Source organism: Sminthopsis crassicaudata, chromosome 4, assembly GCF_048593235.1.
Source record: "Sminthopsis crassicaudata isolate SCR6 chromosome 4, ASM4859323v1, whole genome shotgun sequence".
In the NCBI taxonomy this organism is placed as follows: Eukaryota; Metazoa; Chordata; class Mammalia; order Dasyuromorphia; family Dasyuridae; genus Sminthopsis; species Sminthopsis crassicaudata.
The window spans coordinates 395,799,319-395,813,104 of NC_133620.1; the positions used below are offsets into that span (position 1 = coordinate 395,799,319).

At 39.2% G+C, this 13,786-nt stretch overlaps 1 protein-coding gene across 4 annotated transcripts in view; it reads right to left on the bottom strand.

Annotated features, from left to right (window-relative positions):
• Window positions 1–7,543: 7,543 nt before the first annotated feature.
• AKT3 (AKT serine/threonine kinase 3) overlaps window positions 7,544–13,786 on the bottom strand; it is a 410,275-nt gene continuing 404,032 nt past the window's right edge. For all 4 annotated transcript variants that reach the window (XM_074262535.1, XM_074262536.1, XM_074262534.1 and 1 more), the window contains one exon: window positions 7,544–11,481. In XM_074262535.1, the coding sequence (XP_074118636.1) occupies window positions 11,396–11,481 (86 nt within the window). In that variant the 3' untranslated portion in view covers window positions 7,544–11,395. The remainder of the gene's footprint in view (window positions 11,482–13,786) is intronic.

Sequence of the window (13,786 nt, forward strand, 5' to 3'; positions counted from 1 at the left end):
ACTTGTGGGAATGGAAGGATCAAGTAGGATTTGGGGGTAGGCAGGGGACAGACATAAGTGTATTTGTAGACAGTAGAGAAGGAGCCAGTATACAGAAGAAATTGATTCTCTGAGCTCTGACTGCAGAATGTCTTTATTTTTCTTGCTTTTTTTGTGACATGGCTACTGTGGGAATATTTTGCATGACTTCAGTGGACCGTAGAAGGAAGGGTAGAGGGAGGAAGCATATATAGAACTGAAAATAAAATAAAAAGCATTTTTAAAAAGTTAGAGTGGGGAAGTTAGAGGACGAATCTTATGAGATAGATGGGATGGAATGGGATTGCTTGTGCAGGTAGAGAGGTTTGCCTTGGCAAGAAGTATGACCACCATTTGCCCGGGGGGGGGGGGAAGGGGGGAGGGCAGGGCGGGGAATGAAGGAAGATGTAGTGGGAGAAGGCATTTGGTAGATAGGGGGTGAGAAGGAAGAGCAAAGAATGCCCATGAATGGCCTCTTCTTTTATTTCCTAAAACATGTGGGGCAAGGTTCTCAGATGAGAGAGGGACAAGGCAGTGGGAATCATGGGATGTTTGCGAAAGGCATGGAAGTGAAGTTTGGGAAAGCTGTCGTACAGAGTGGGGCAGGGAGCAGATAAGGGAGAACTGCCTTGTAATTGTGAGGGTCTAGTTGAGGTTGTGTAGCAGGACCCATTAAAATAGTTTGTGACATTTTTCTTCACTTTTGTTGGGCAGCAGGTATGCAGGAATGGAGGTGGCGACTGAGGTTGAGGTTGTGCAGGCCACAATAACATCATGATGGGGATGCATTGGCTCCAGAGAAGGGGATAGTGTAGAATTGAGCCGGTTCACAAAGGGTTGGGCTGGAAAAAAGGCCGGAGTAAGAGCAGGGGTGATAGCCTGGAAGAGAAGTGAGAGGCTGAGGAATTGGCAGTTACAGACAAAACTAGGTTTTATAGGAAGGCAGAAGAGGAGGTGGGTCAGAAACCACAGAGTATGGTCAGACAGGAGGATTTCAGAGGTCTTGAACATGAAGGCGGTGTGTCTTAGGGTGACTGGTAGTAAGATTAAAGGGATGACTGGCAGGAGTGGGAGGGAAGTGAAGTTAGTAGACCTTGAAAAGGGAGGTTGAGGAACTGAATGATGATGAGGGTGTTTGTTAGAGCGAAGCATCATTGTGTGAGTTGAAGCTGCCAAATTAATTTGAGGGTAGGAGTTGGGGAGGAGACAAAGGTTGTGAGCCAGATACAACTGTCCTTGAAGGAAGGGGTCTGTCCTCAAAGGAGGACACCTGTGAGCCAAGAGGAATGAGCGCAACCAGCACCCCAGTGACCAGGGAGGAGGGTGTATCAGCAGGAAACAATCTCAGTGATTGCCAGAGGGCAGGAGTAGAAAGATTTAAGATGGTAACTGGCACTCGAGAGGGCACATTGGAAGGGGCACACAGTGTTTGTTTGGGACTTTGGGGTGGGAAGGATGAGGGGAGAGAAATAATCTGGCTTTGAGGGATGGAGAACAGGATTTAGATGATAGCCAACAAACAGGCACTCCTAATCCCCAGGACGTACAGAGCATGTCCAGGAGTGTGTATGTATTCATTAGGGGATGCCGGAGAGAAGGCAAGAGACTGAGACATGCTGTACAAAAATGGAAGGCTCCTGCTCTCCCCTCTCTTTCCTTATGAAGTCTGGGGAATAGGAGACGGAGCAGCAGGAGACAGAAGCTGTACTGCAGGACCTGGACCTTTTGCTCTCCTATCACTTTCCTTATCCTCTTCAGGGGGCATTTTAGTGAGAGGAAAGATCATTCATTCATTGAGCCTGACCTCTCCTCTCCATACCAGAGGCTGGAGATCAGGGAGCCTAGTACAGATGGAAACCCACTCACCCCCCTTCACTGTTGCTTGCTATGGATCCTCACTCTCTAAAAGGTGGTAACAACTTGCCAAGGGCAGAGAGAACAAGATCTATTTTGTTTGTTTTTCGGTTCTTAGCATCTTCAGTCACAGTGCTGTAAAACAAAGAGGTTGAAAGTTTCTGGATATGATGAATGCCTACCTTCCAAAGTCCACGTACTCTGTTCTCTGATAGGAAGACCAGAAACTAATTAGCTTGTGATAATTGCAATAGTGCAGTGGACAGAAGCAGATTTCTAGAAATCCTCATCTGGACATAATTCTGACATGACACTAGCTTACAAAAGAAAACGCTTCAGTGGTCTGAAAAGTACTTTTATGTCTATTTTCCTATTTGATCCTTATAGCACACCTAGATGCTCATCAGTTCCATTTTATAGATGAGGAAACTGAGACATAACCTAGGGCTAAAGTTAGTAAATTCCTAAGTCGGCAACTGAACCTCAGTCTAATGGATTCCAAGTGCAAAAGAGGTTGATTTTTGTCAGCCACGGAATTCTGTGTCCCCGAGGCAAGGTGAGATCCATGACCAATATATTTATTCTCTTCTAAAGACCCAACATATTGGAGGGAATCTTTAAATAGGGAATCATTACTCTGCTGATTCATATCAAATAAAAAAAGGCTCTGCCTTAAAAAGTAGACATTTGCCAAAGAAGATACTAGGCTAGAGACTTCATTTTCATTTGTTCTTACTGAGTTAAGAAGCTCCAGTATCATTTTACCGATGTGGAAGATCATGTGAATGCTGGCACAGAATGGGACACATGATGATAAACCTCTAGAGTGCTCTTGGAGTCAAGCAATAGGACGACGACTTATTTTGGAGAATGCTTTTTTCTTTTAATGTTTTATGAAGGTCCTTTTCATTCTTTTCATTTAAAACAAAAATCCTGCTATTTGATGTGTCATGCTTTCTGTTAGTCAGCTATCACTGTTTCTGATGAAAAAATATCTTCCCTATTCTCCTCTTATCTCTAAAGGGGACTAATATTGGAAATTGAACCAATTCTTGGTTCAACACTTTTCTCATTCAGTCAACTAACCTAGTCAGTTTACCAGGAAAAAAATACATAGTCCAAGACTAAACCATGGGATCGCTTTATAAAGCTTTCTTATCAGGGAGCTCCATGGAAAGACTAAGGCTGGGAGTTGTTACAACCATGTAACTTGTGTCTGCCATAATAAATAAAATACTTTTCATATCTGCACTTTTGAGTTGTAGCAAAATACTTGTAGACTGAGTGGAGTTGCTTGACTATAAGTAAATTACACAGACCCCAACTCACGCCACATAACAACAGAACTGACAAAAATGACTGTCAGCAGGCATGTGAGAGACTTGACAGTAGTGAGCGCTCTGAGACCGCAGGCCTTGCCTCTGCAGAGTTTAAGAAAAAAGGAAACCCAAGAAACCACACTGAGGGCGAGCCCTCTTCCAGCTTTCATTTATGAGGTCATTTTTTCTCTTTTTTCTTTTTCCCATAAAAATATTTAATGGGGCTTAACAGTAGATTACTAAAGAAATATTTTTAATCTCATTAGTATTGAGCATACTAATTAATTTCTAAATTGAGCTACCATACACAACAATTCTATTAGAATTGTTTGGAAAAGGGCATCCAAACCTATCAATGACAAACAACAAAAATAAAGTTCTTAACTAACTCTAGAAATATTTTTGCACAAAGTTTGTACTGGTTTCTGCTTCCTACACTTGGCTAAGCTTACCTGGGAGTTAATCATTGTGTATTTTCCTAGCACAGAAAGAAGAAAAAGCTACAAAGTCAGGCCTCTGCTTGCTATTGGGATCAGAGTCTAGTCAGAGGCCACCAGGCTTATCCACCAGACAGGTTTTCCTTTAATCGTCTAGTGTATAGATGCGACTGTAGCCTGTGCTAACACACCTTTTAATTTTTTCCCTCAAATTTCTCATAGCCCTTTGCCCATTTCTTTTTTACCTCATCTTTCTCTCATCATAGTTATGTGTCTATATGTTCTTTTTCTTCTGTAAGATTTTAAGCTCCTTGAGAACAGAATCAGTTAGTTATTCCTTGTCTCTATATGATGCAGATGACAGCTTTTTCATATATTGTAGGTTTTGATATATTGTCTTAAATTGAAACAAACACCACATAATATAGTAATACAACAAATATTCAGACTGCAGAATTTGTCCTCTCCCCTAAATGAAATTAAAATTATCTATTTTTTTTTTAAAAGAAAAGCAATATCCCTAGGAAGTTAGTTTTCATGATCTTTGAGTTAAATTCTAAATCCTTAACTGCTTGCTTGATTTTGGAATCTCCCAATAAGTGAGCATTGCTCAATAAGTAAAATGGCATTGGTTCCACATCTGTGATGTTGCCTGAGGTGTTGACTTGATCCAGTATATAAAATGCTCATGCAGGGAAATGCAACCCCTCTTTCATTGCAAATGATTTATTCCCACTTTAACTGTGGAGCACAGCCAATCCCAGCTGCAGTGCAATCCTTTACCACTGACTTAACCCTTTTTCTTCAATTGTGCATTATTCTTAGGAACTACTACTAAGGGTTTTGAGGGTTGTTTCCCCCACAATGCTTTACACCTAGTATTTACTGAATGTTTTTTGAATGAATTGACAAACAGATTTACTATTTGTCAGTGATCTCCTTTACAGTACTAACTCTAGGACACGGCACACTTGGGAATCCCTGGTATGTATTCAGTACCCCATCCATATCAGCAAAGAGTCAAACAAACATTAAGCCCTTTCAGTGGAACTAAGCTTGTTTTCAGTGGGGTTAAAAAAAATCTTTTGAAACGGATCTTGTGATTTTAAACCTATGGAAGGGAATTGCGTGGTACTGTTTGATGCTAAAGGTACAATATGCACAAAAGTCCTCTCCTAGGACACAGGAAAGGTTTCCATGTGAATTTTATCAAAGTCAATGAAAATGCATAGAGACCCAGTTTGAAAGTTAGGGGAGATTCTGTCAATCAGTGTGGTTAGCTGCACACACCCCATGTCCTGTTTTTCTCCAGTTAACTGCCTTCTGTACGGTCTGAACAATTTTTGGTAAACAGATCCAGTACAAACCAACCAGAGTCTTCATTTCTGGAAAGGGGAAGCAGCTGAGATCGGGCCTGATCCCAGTCCCAAACCACACTGATATATGTGGTGCACAAACACTTCCAGAGCACAGGTTGTTTTTCAGGTTTGGAGCATAAAAAATAGTTTGGTTTGTATTCAGATGGAGTGAAGTCTTTGATCTGCAGACAGAGTAAGGTCAAGAGGAAGCATAAACCTTTGTGATAGCATTTGTTTATATACTATTTCCACTTTTAACTTCTGAAACTTACTTTCTGATAATTTAACTGCAGGAAAAGGTGATTACACCAGGAAGTTGAGTCACAAGGCAATCAACGGAACACAAGCCATTTAAACTAACTTTGATTATTGTTTGTCTTCCAGTTGCTGAGCGCACCACAATCTAATTGCAGACCTGGATGAAACAGAAATAAATCGTTTGCAAAGAGATGTTCATATTCATCTGTTTTGTGTCTCCCCATGCTGTGATGCATCACGAAGCTGTCCGTGCCGTGCCTCTCGCCAGACTCCAATGGAGCCAGAGTCGGGTCAGTTTCCTAGAATGCTTCCTACAGTGCGGATGGACTGAAACTGAAGTCTGACATTGGCTAAGGAGCGTGTGCTCCACGTGGGCCGATCAGCTCTGGGCACTGCTCTGAGGCTACTTTTGTAATGATCACTTTTATACTCTTAGGATGTGCGTGAAATTCAATAAAATCGACCTTTTTTTAGCCTCTAGTTCTAATGATACCTTTTTACCTATGGTGACTGATAGACACTAAACTGGAAAAAAAAAACAAACCCAAAAAAAACCAAGTACACATTTCAAAGAAGTAATTGTGTAAAAAACAATTTACTTCCCATACCCTGGCCCACCTCATTCTTCTGCCTTCTTTCTTTGTAGTATAGCCTAGATTTTTCCCACTTGCTACTATCTTGTTCAACATCTTAGAAAACTCTATATCCAATAATAAAATTAATTTTAATAATTTAATAATAGTAATGATAATAGTGCTGATTAGTGCACTCCTATGAGACCTCAGATCTGCACAAAGAACAGCATGGTCTGTTAGTCACAGGAACAGAGGTTAGAATTTGTAGAGTTCATCACAGGATTAAGTGCTGAAAGCATGTAGACCAACTATTCTTTTTTCAAATGTGACAATTCAGGCCAAAGAGATTAAGTTACTCAATCCAATATTAGATATGTTAATAGAAATTTTTGTTACTGGAGACTCAATACTTCAGACGTTTTGAGATGAAAACAGTGTCAGGTGGAGAAACAGAGTTAGATCTGAAAAGCCCTTACATTTCACAGCTGAGGAATTGGAGGCCAGTGATGAGAGATGACTTACCTGAGGTGACACGAGATTTAACTGGTAGAACCAGAATTTAAACATGGGTTTTTCAACTTCAAATCCAGCACTTTTTCTTCTTTTAAATAAAGCACTTAAGTGCAACATGAGAAAACAAGGCTAGAGCTGATGACTGTCATTCATTCTCTTTCACACTCCTAATCTTTGATCAGTAGTTTTTTAAAACTTTGGTCATAATGCAATAAGGAAATGTTTAGTCAAAAATATTCAGATCAGGTATGGAGACAGTGACTTGAACATGCCCTGAGAATATCTGACTCTTGTGTCTATAGATGTTAAAAGCCACGCTCCATCCTGAGGAACCCCTTTGAGATGGTCCTGTGGATTATCAATTATTCTTAATTTTACTCTTAACAACACAGTTTCAAAAAGTCACTTTAAATATCTTATTTTAATAGAATCTTAAGACATTTGCATTTTGGTCTTCTGAAATAACTCCAGAGGTTTAAAGAAAGCAAATATAAGAGTATCTTTGGATCTGATCTGACAATATGTAATCCTTCAACTCTTGAATGTTACTGTCCTCAAAGTCTATGCTTTTATGTGGCCCAGTCACAATACTGATGTTAATTTACATTGGTCAGCATATGAGATTATACTAGAAACAGTCATGTGGAAGACTATAGATCCCTTAAGAGTCACCTTCTAGAAGGATTCTACATGTGAACTGGAGTGTACTTCTGCTGACCTACATACAAATCTGTCATCTGTCAAGCCTTTAAATATCCAATAAAAAGTGAAAACCAAGAACATTCTCAAAGATACAAAGCTGGCATGATTATCTACATAGGACTGTGGAGACTAAAATTTTGGAAATCATGGAACTGGATGAGTTCCTAAATGAGAATACTCTGTCCCGCAGTCCCTAGACAGGGCTGGCTACGTGATTATCACTGTAGAAAGAATATGTTCTCCACTTCTATTTATCTTTTCTAGGTGCAATCCATACTGAAAAACAAAGTAAAAGAATGCAGTTGCTCCAATGAAGTAAAATAAATTTTTTTTGGGGGGGGTTAATTTGCATCTGAATTTCATGTCTTCCTATCACATTTCTATTACAGAGAAGCCTAATCTTCAGTGGTTAATATTATAACTGTAAAAAAAGTTCTTTTGCCGAAAAATATCCACCTTTATCTTTCAGAAATGACAGACAACAGCCAATAATAATAAACAGAGAAGTAGCAGATTGACATAGTGCTTTATTTAAGCTGTCTGTACGAAGGAAAATAATGTGCATCCCTATCATATACGTGTAAAAATACTAAGGATGTACAGTGTACAAAAACAGTTTCTTGTAGTTATTTCACATCCTTGTGGGTCATATACTTAAGGAAATAAACAGTTTAAGTATGACCGACAGTAAGAGTAATACAGTTCCTTGGGTTCATAGTCATGTCTGCTTAAAATCCTTAACCAGATGACTAGATCTTGCACAGATCTAATAAAAGAACTAGCAAGGTCAAGAAATGTCACAAACTCTAAAGCTACAGGGAGGTAATTCAATTACCAATTTAGAGGTGTCATTTATGGTTGTTTATTTATTTATTTAAATAAATACTTTACAGTTCATGCTTGCCTGTAATGCACTACCAGGAGCAAGATAAGGAAATTCTACTGTAGACAGTACAAACAGTAGCAGCAAAGTGTGTACATTGAGGTGTAATAGATAGACCCTGCAGTTAGTAAGGAAGGACCTTACTTGTGTACTCTAGGAGAAGCACAATGGCCCCTGCAAGAAGAGTCAGCTTTAAGAAGCTAGAAACCAGGGGTGGGAAATGGAAAACAATACTGGAATAATGTTTTTAAGCAACAGGAATGTGTTGGAAGATGCAGTTAGTGTAGAACGCAAAGCTGTGCAAATCTGCCTCCAGTCCAAACAGAAAGAGCCGACTTCCTCAAAGATGGCTGCAGTACAAGAGGGCACTCTCAAGTGACAGTCAGTACAAACTGGAGTCAAGCACATCTGAAATATCCCATGACTGAAGATTTCCAGGTCCCAAAGCCTTTTTACCTGCCAGAATTCTAAAAGTACAATTGTGAGCAAATACAAGTCCCCCCAATCTCTTTTCAACATTGCAATTTTTTCTTTATTTTCATCCTTTTTTCCCAGCTTACATGATTTGGGGCACAAAATTAGAGATTCCCAAACTCTTTAACAGAGAGATGTTCTGTTTGTCCTGAATAAGTCATCCATTTTCTTCAAAGCAATGCGGGAAACAGTTTTCCTTTTTTCAAATTCAACCTGAAATAGCTTTCCAATATTTCATCAAACTCAAATGCAAACTTTACTATGCGATTACAGAAGCAGAGTGGCTAAGCACAGGGTTCAGAGAACCACAGGCTGTTGCTAGAGACTAAGAGCCAGCTGGGAGAAGCTGATGGCCTGGGGCTCAGTCAGAGCCAGTCATTAATCTTTAGGAAGTGTCCTGTGCCAAGGTCATGAAGAACACTTATCTCAAGATTTAAAAATAAAAAACAAAACAGAAAAAAACAAAACTAGTGGATGTGCCTTGCATATGGGCGACAGGCTTTCTTTCTGCTGGTCCACAGAGGGCATTTCAAAGGAGCAAATGCTCAGGATGGTCTGTCAGCCAGTCCCCAGCTCTCAATGTCCTCGGCTCATCTGGTACTTTCTTATGGAATGAGTGCAAAACAACTTATAGGATGTGCTCACTATTCCTACTTTCATTTCCAAAGATGAAAACTCAATAATACATCACCAGGTAAAAAGATGAAATCCATAAGTATAAGCAAAAGTGAGATATCCCTTGCTTAAATTGACCACTTAATATTAAATATGAACTTCACTCAGAAATACGAAAAATTAGAATAAAGTCTATGTCTGAATATGTCTTAGCTGCCTTAATAAAATGCCCTTTATCCCCCTTGTCAGCCCCAGCATAGCCACTGCCAGCAGTGGTCTCACATTAAATCTGTACTTTCAGCATCAAGCAGCTAAGACATCTGCATATGAATATTATTTTTTCTATCTAAAAGTCACTTGCTCTTTCATACACACAATCATAATACTACATAATGCTGCCATTTGTCACTGTGGGAGCTGCTAACATTGTGAAACCAGAATACTTCAATGATAATCCTATGGAGCAAGGATTTCCCTCTACTGGTAGTAAAAGCAGCCTTCTAGCCCTGTAGGCTTTATAGGCTACTGTGGAAAACTTCAGCTCCTAGCACCAGAGGGTTTAAATATGAAGATCATTAATAAAGGAGAAAGATGAGGTTTGCATACATGCCCCACTCAGTAAAAAGTGTTGGGATTTGGGGACATGAGTATATACAGAAAAAGAAAACTTGGAGGTGCTCTTTTTTTTTTTCCCTGATGACAATTCAGTGATTAATGTACCATGATCTGGCCAGACACGCTGGGCTTTCTTACTTGGTACATGCCAGCGCTGCTGTCTTCAATCCGCTCTCTTCACGTTCAGTACGCCAAGTAAAGTGCTTCTCTCCTCCTCACTCTGGTATCAAACCACTTGCAAGCGTTTCCTTCGCCCCAAACAGACCACCACTTCTATTCTGCTGCCTGGCTTTCATAATACATTAATTCTCCAAGGAGCAAAACATTGGTTTGTTTTGTTAACTCCCTGGTACTGGTGGTTGGGCTCTCTCCATTGACAGCACCAAGGCGGTTAAATGACAATCTGTCTTCCCCTGAAGCCAAATTCTATGCAGCGTATACAATTTCAGAGCCTTGTCAAAATGTCCATATAGGAGAAAAAAGTGCATGATTCTCATCAGCTTGTACATTCCTTTGCATGTAGGACAAACTAAACTGCTTTAAGCCTAATCTATGGAAGTTGCAGCTGTATCTGCTAGGAGGACACACGCAATCTTCATCACTAAAAAAATAAATACTACTGCAATATAAACAAAACCAACCCCAAAGGACATTCAAAGATCTTAATATTTGTGAAAAGATAATTCACATAAAACAAAGTAAAAGTTAAAACATGGAAGGCAAACACCTGTTTCTCTTGGTGCACAAGTTTTGGTGAAAAGCAGGATCCCTCTGCCTGTCTACATTCTTTAGCCATCAGGTGTGATGTACATCAAGAAGGAAAAAAATTTAAAATACCAAGCACATGGAAAAATGCTCTCTGGTGCAAATCATTTCATTAAACCGTTCAAGGGACTTTAACAATGCTGAGTTTATGCCACCTTCATCCCTTGGTTGTGTGACGCTTATTTGTCCATGATTGCACATGAAATCTGGAAGCCTAAGTGTGACACTGGGCAACTCTAGCCCCTCTACTTCTTCAGCAGTAGCCAATGAGGAATGTATATCTATCTATCTACATACATACATACACATATATATATGTGTATGTATGTATGTGTGTATATATATATACATATATTTGCATATATGTATATATAGCAACAGTTAAGTCCTTTGCTCAAATGCTTTCCAAATGAATTCCAGCCAGATGTTAATGACATATACCTGCTTCAAGTATTTATATGCCCTAATCCAAGCTTCGCACAAGCATATCACCACCCTCTCCAAATTGCTTATTTGGACCAGCACAAACAGATGCAAGAAAACATTAGGAACTAAGTCTTCTTAGTCTAATTGATATTCTGATCACCTGCTAGAAAGTTAAGAAATGCATCTAGAACCAATTTATCTGTTTTTTAACCTCTGAGGTGAGGGAGAAACCAAAGATGACAACAGGTGCACAGACGTACAATGGAGGACTCATGACTTCCAAAGATTGCAGAATTACTTCTTAGGGTTGCTATAATAGTGAGACGGTAGCAGCAATAGCATGAGACCTTAAGACTGAGATAAAAGTTCATGCAAAAACAAAAAGGCAAGTGTGTCTGTGTCTCTGTGTGTGCGTGCCTGTGAGAGGGTGTGACGGGGGTGAGGGAGGGGTCTCTCTGGATTGGGGGTGACGTCTGAAAGTGCTCCTGCTATCTCAGCGAATGGCTAGGACTGGTGGTGATGCCCAGGAATCACTGTTGGTAAAAGACCTAGGATGTCAGTGGTGCAGCAGAACTCAAGAGGATTATTCTCGTCCACTTGCTGAGTAGGAAAACTGTGGGAAATGTGGTCGTCTCTCATTGTCCATGCAGTCCATACCATCCTCATCATCTGTGGGGATGAAATAACACTTTGAACTTCACATTAATTTTTCAACAAAAAGTCTCTTTACCTCAAGGATTATGTTTTCCCTGATATCCACAAAAGAGGGATCAAGTTCCAACCCACATGGCTTACGTATACTTGTGCTCTTCATTAAATTACAACTGGACTTTTTTAAGGATTACTTTTTTTTCCCCCACAAACTTAGAGCCTCTAACTAAATAGCATCTTATTATAATATTCTACATCAACACACAGTGAAGATTAAATATTACTCATGAGGCAAGTAAGCTGCAACAAGGAGAACTATATTGATAAATCTACAAAATGACTAAAAAAGTAGTGTTTCCATTTAAAATGTCCTCATATTCAGTACTTCTGTTGTTTCTATTAATATAACAATTTATTATTCATATTTTAAAGATATTCAGGGATTTGCTATCTCACTACTTTCTTCCATAAAGGTTTAGTGATTCATACCTCTTCTTAACAAAAAATTCATAGCATTAAATTAAATCTTACCTCTATCCTTAAAGCACATTTCATTTTATTCTTTCTGCTGTATAAGTGGAAGAATCAGTCATAATTGTCTATTCAATAGTCTTTTGTATACTTATCCTTTTCATTATGTGAGTCCCAATTCTTTTGAATATACCCAGTTCATTTCAGGGATACTTCATTCTCCCAACCTCCTCTTGTCTTGGCCATTTTATTGCCTCTTTTACAAATATCAGGAAAAACAGAGTAAGAGACACATTTTAGGCCACTGTTGTAATATACTTCATAATATACTTGCACCATGTTCTACAAATATGACATTTAATAACCTTGCTATAGAACAAAGAATGCTTTATATTTTCCTAAAACATAGGAAAGAGAAGCTTCTGTTTTTATAAAGCCTCAATTTTTCTGTTCTTTTTTAATTCTCAATCCAGAATATCCAAGAAATTGTGACATTATTTACAGTTGGGTGTCTACAATGCACCCCAAAGCACAGCTATCAAGCAGTAATCAAGAAATTAAACACTTGTTGGGGACCTCCTGATGCCAATCTCTTCCTCCTGTGCAGGCACATTCTTTCCTTCTTTCTGTGCCTCAGTTTCTCTCTCAAAGAGGAGGAGCATCTCATCAAAGAAGCTCTGCACAAGCTTGTACCACCTCCACATCATGTGTGTTATCTAACAGCAAATTTCCAGGGCAAAGAGGGAAGTAATGAAGCATTCAGAACTGAACTCACACAACAACATATTACAAGCCAAATGGGTATAATGTTGGTAATAAAGGTAGTGGGTGAACCCAAAAAGAATGAGAATCTATTCCTCATCATTTTGGGATACCAGGTCCTTATTAACTGCATAGTAGGCCTGATAGAATAATAACACACTAGAAGTTTGTTCAAGAACTCTCCAAGTCTCGGGGCTATGTTTCTTCGTACTACTAGGGCAGGACTCAAATTTCCTTCTACCTAATGCCTGTGCCATTAGCATCTATCTGCTTTCCTAGAAGTAATCCACTTTAATTTTCTGTAGATTATTTTAGTTGGGGAAATGTTGTTTTCTTATCAGATGATTCATTACCAAGAAAGCTATATAACAAACATATCTTATTAGTTGTTGGATGTCACAGAACTCATTGTCTCATGAGGGGTAGGGAATAATATCTGTTGAGACACAATGTATAAAATTCTTCATTCTATAAAGACACAGAAGCCAAAATCCCTGTTATCTTTATAACATGAGTCAATCATATTTTTAAAAAAGTTTTTCCATATAAACAACTCTGTTTTGCTGAGAAATTTCAAGCACTCTCAAGATGTAGAAAGCCTGTAATTTGAACTCTCATAGTCAAAGAGAAGTACAAACAGGTCATAATCTTATTAGGCCTCCACAGAAAGCAGCCTTAGAGTCCAACATGGACAGTCCCTCTGATGAGGGGACAGGAAGGAGTCCTGCATTTAGTGTATAAGCCCCATAGCGTCTTCTGCTGAAGATTCAAATCACTGCCAACAGGATTCTACGTTACTTATGAATTCAGAGAAGGCAACTTTCTTGTCCTCATAAAAATATTTTTCTAATTAAGAAAATCCACATGCTACATTATCTGTGGCATTTTCACCTACTGGGACACCAGGCTTCCTACTGATGTCACACGGCTGTGATTTCTTAGCATTTTATCCCTTTGCTCACCTTCCATCGGGCATCCCTGCAGTGAGGGATAATGCAAAAACATAAAAAGAGCCCTCAAGAGAAGCTGGAGGCAGGAAGAGGTCCTTCTGCCCTAGCAAGACATTAATTACTGTACTAATGTAGGATTG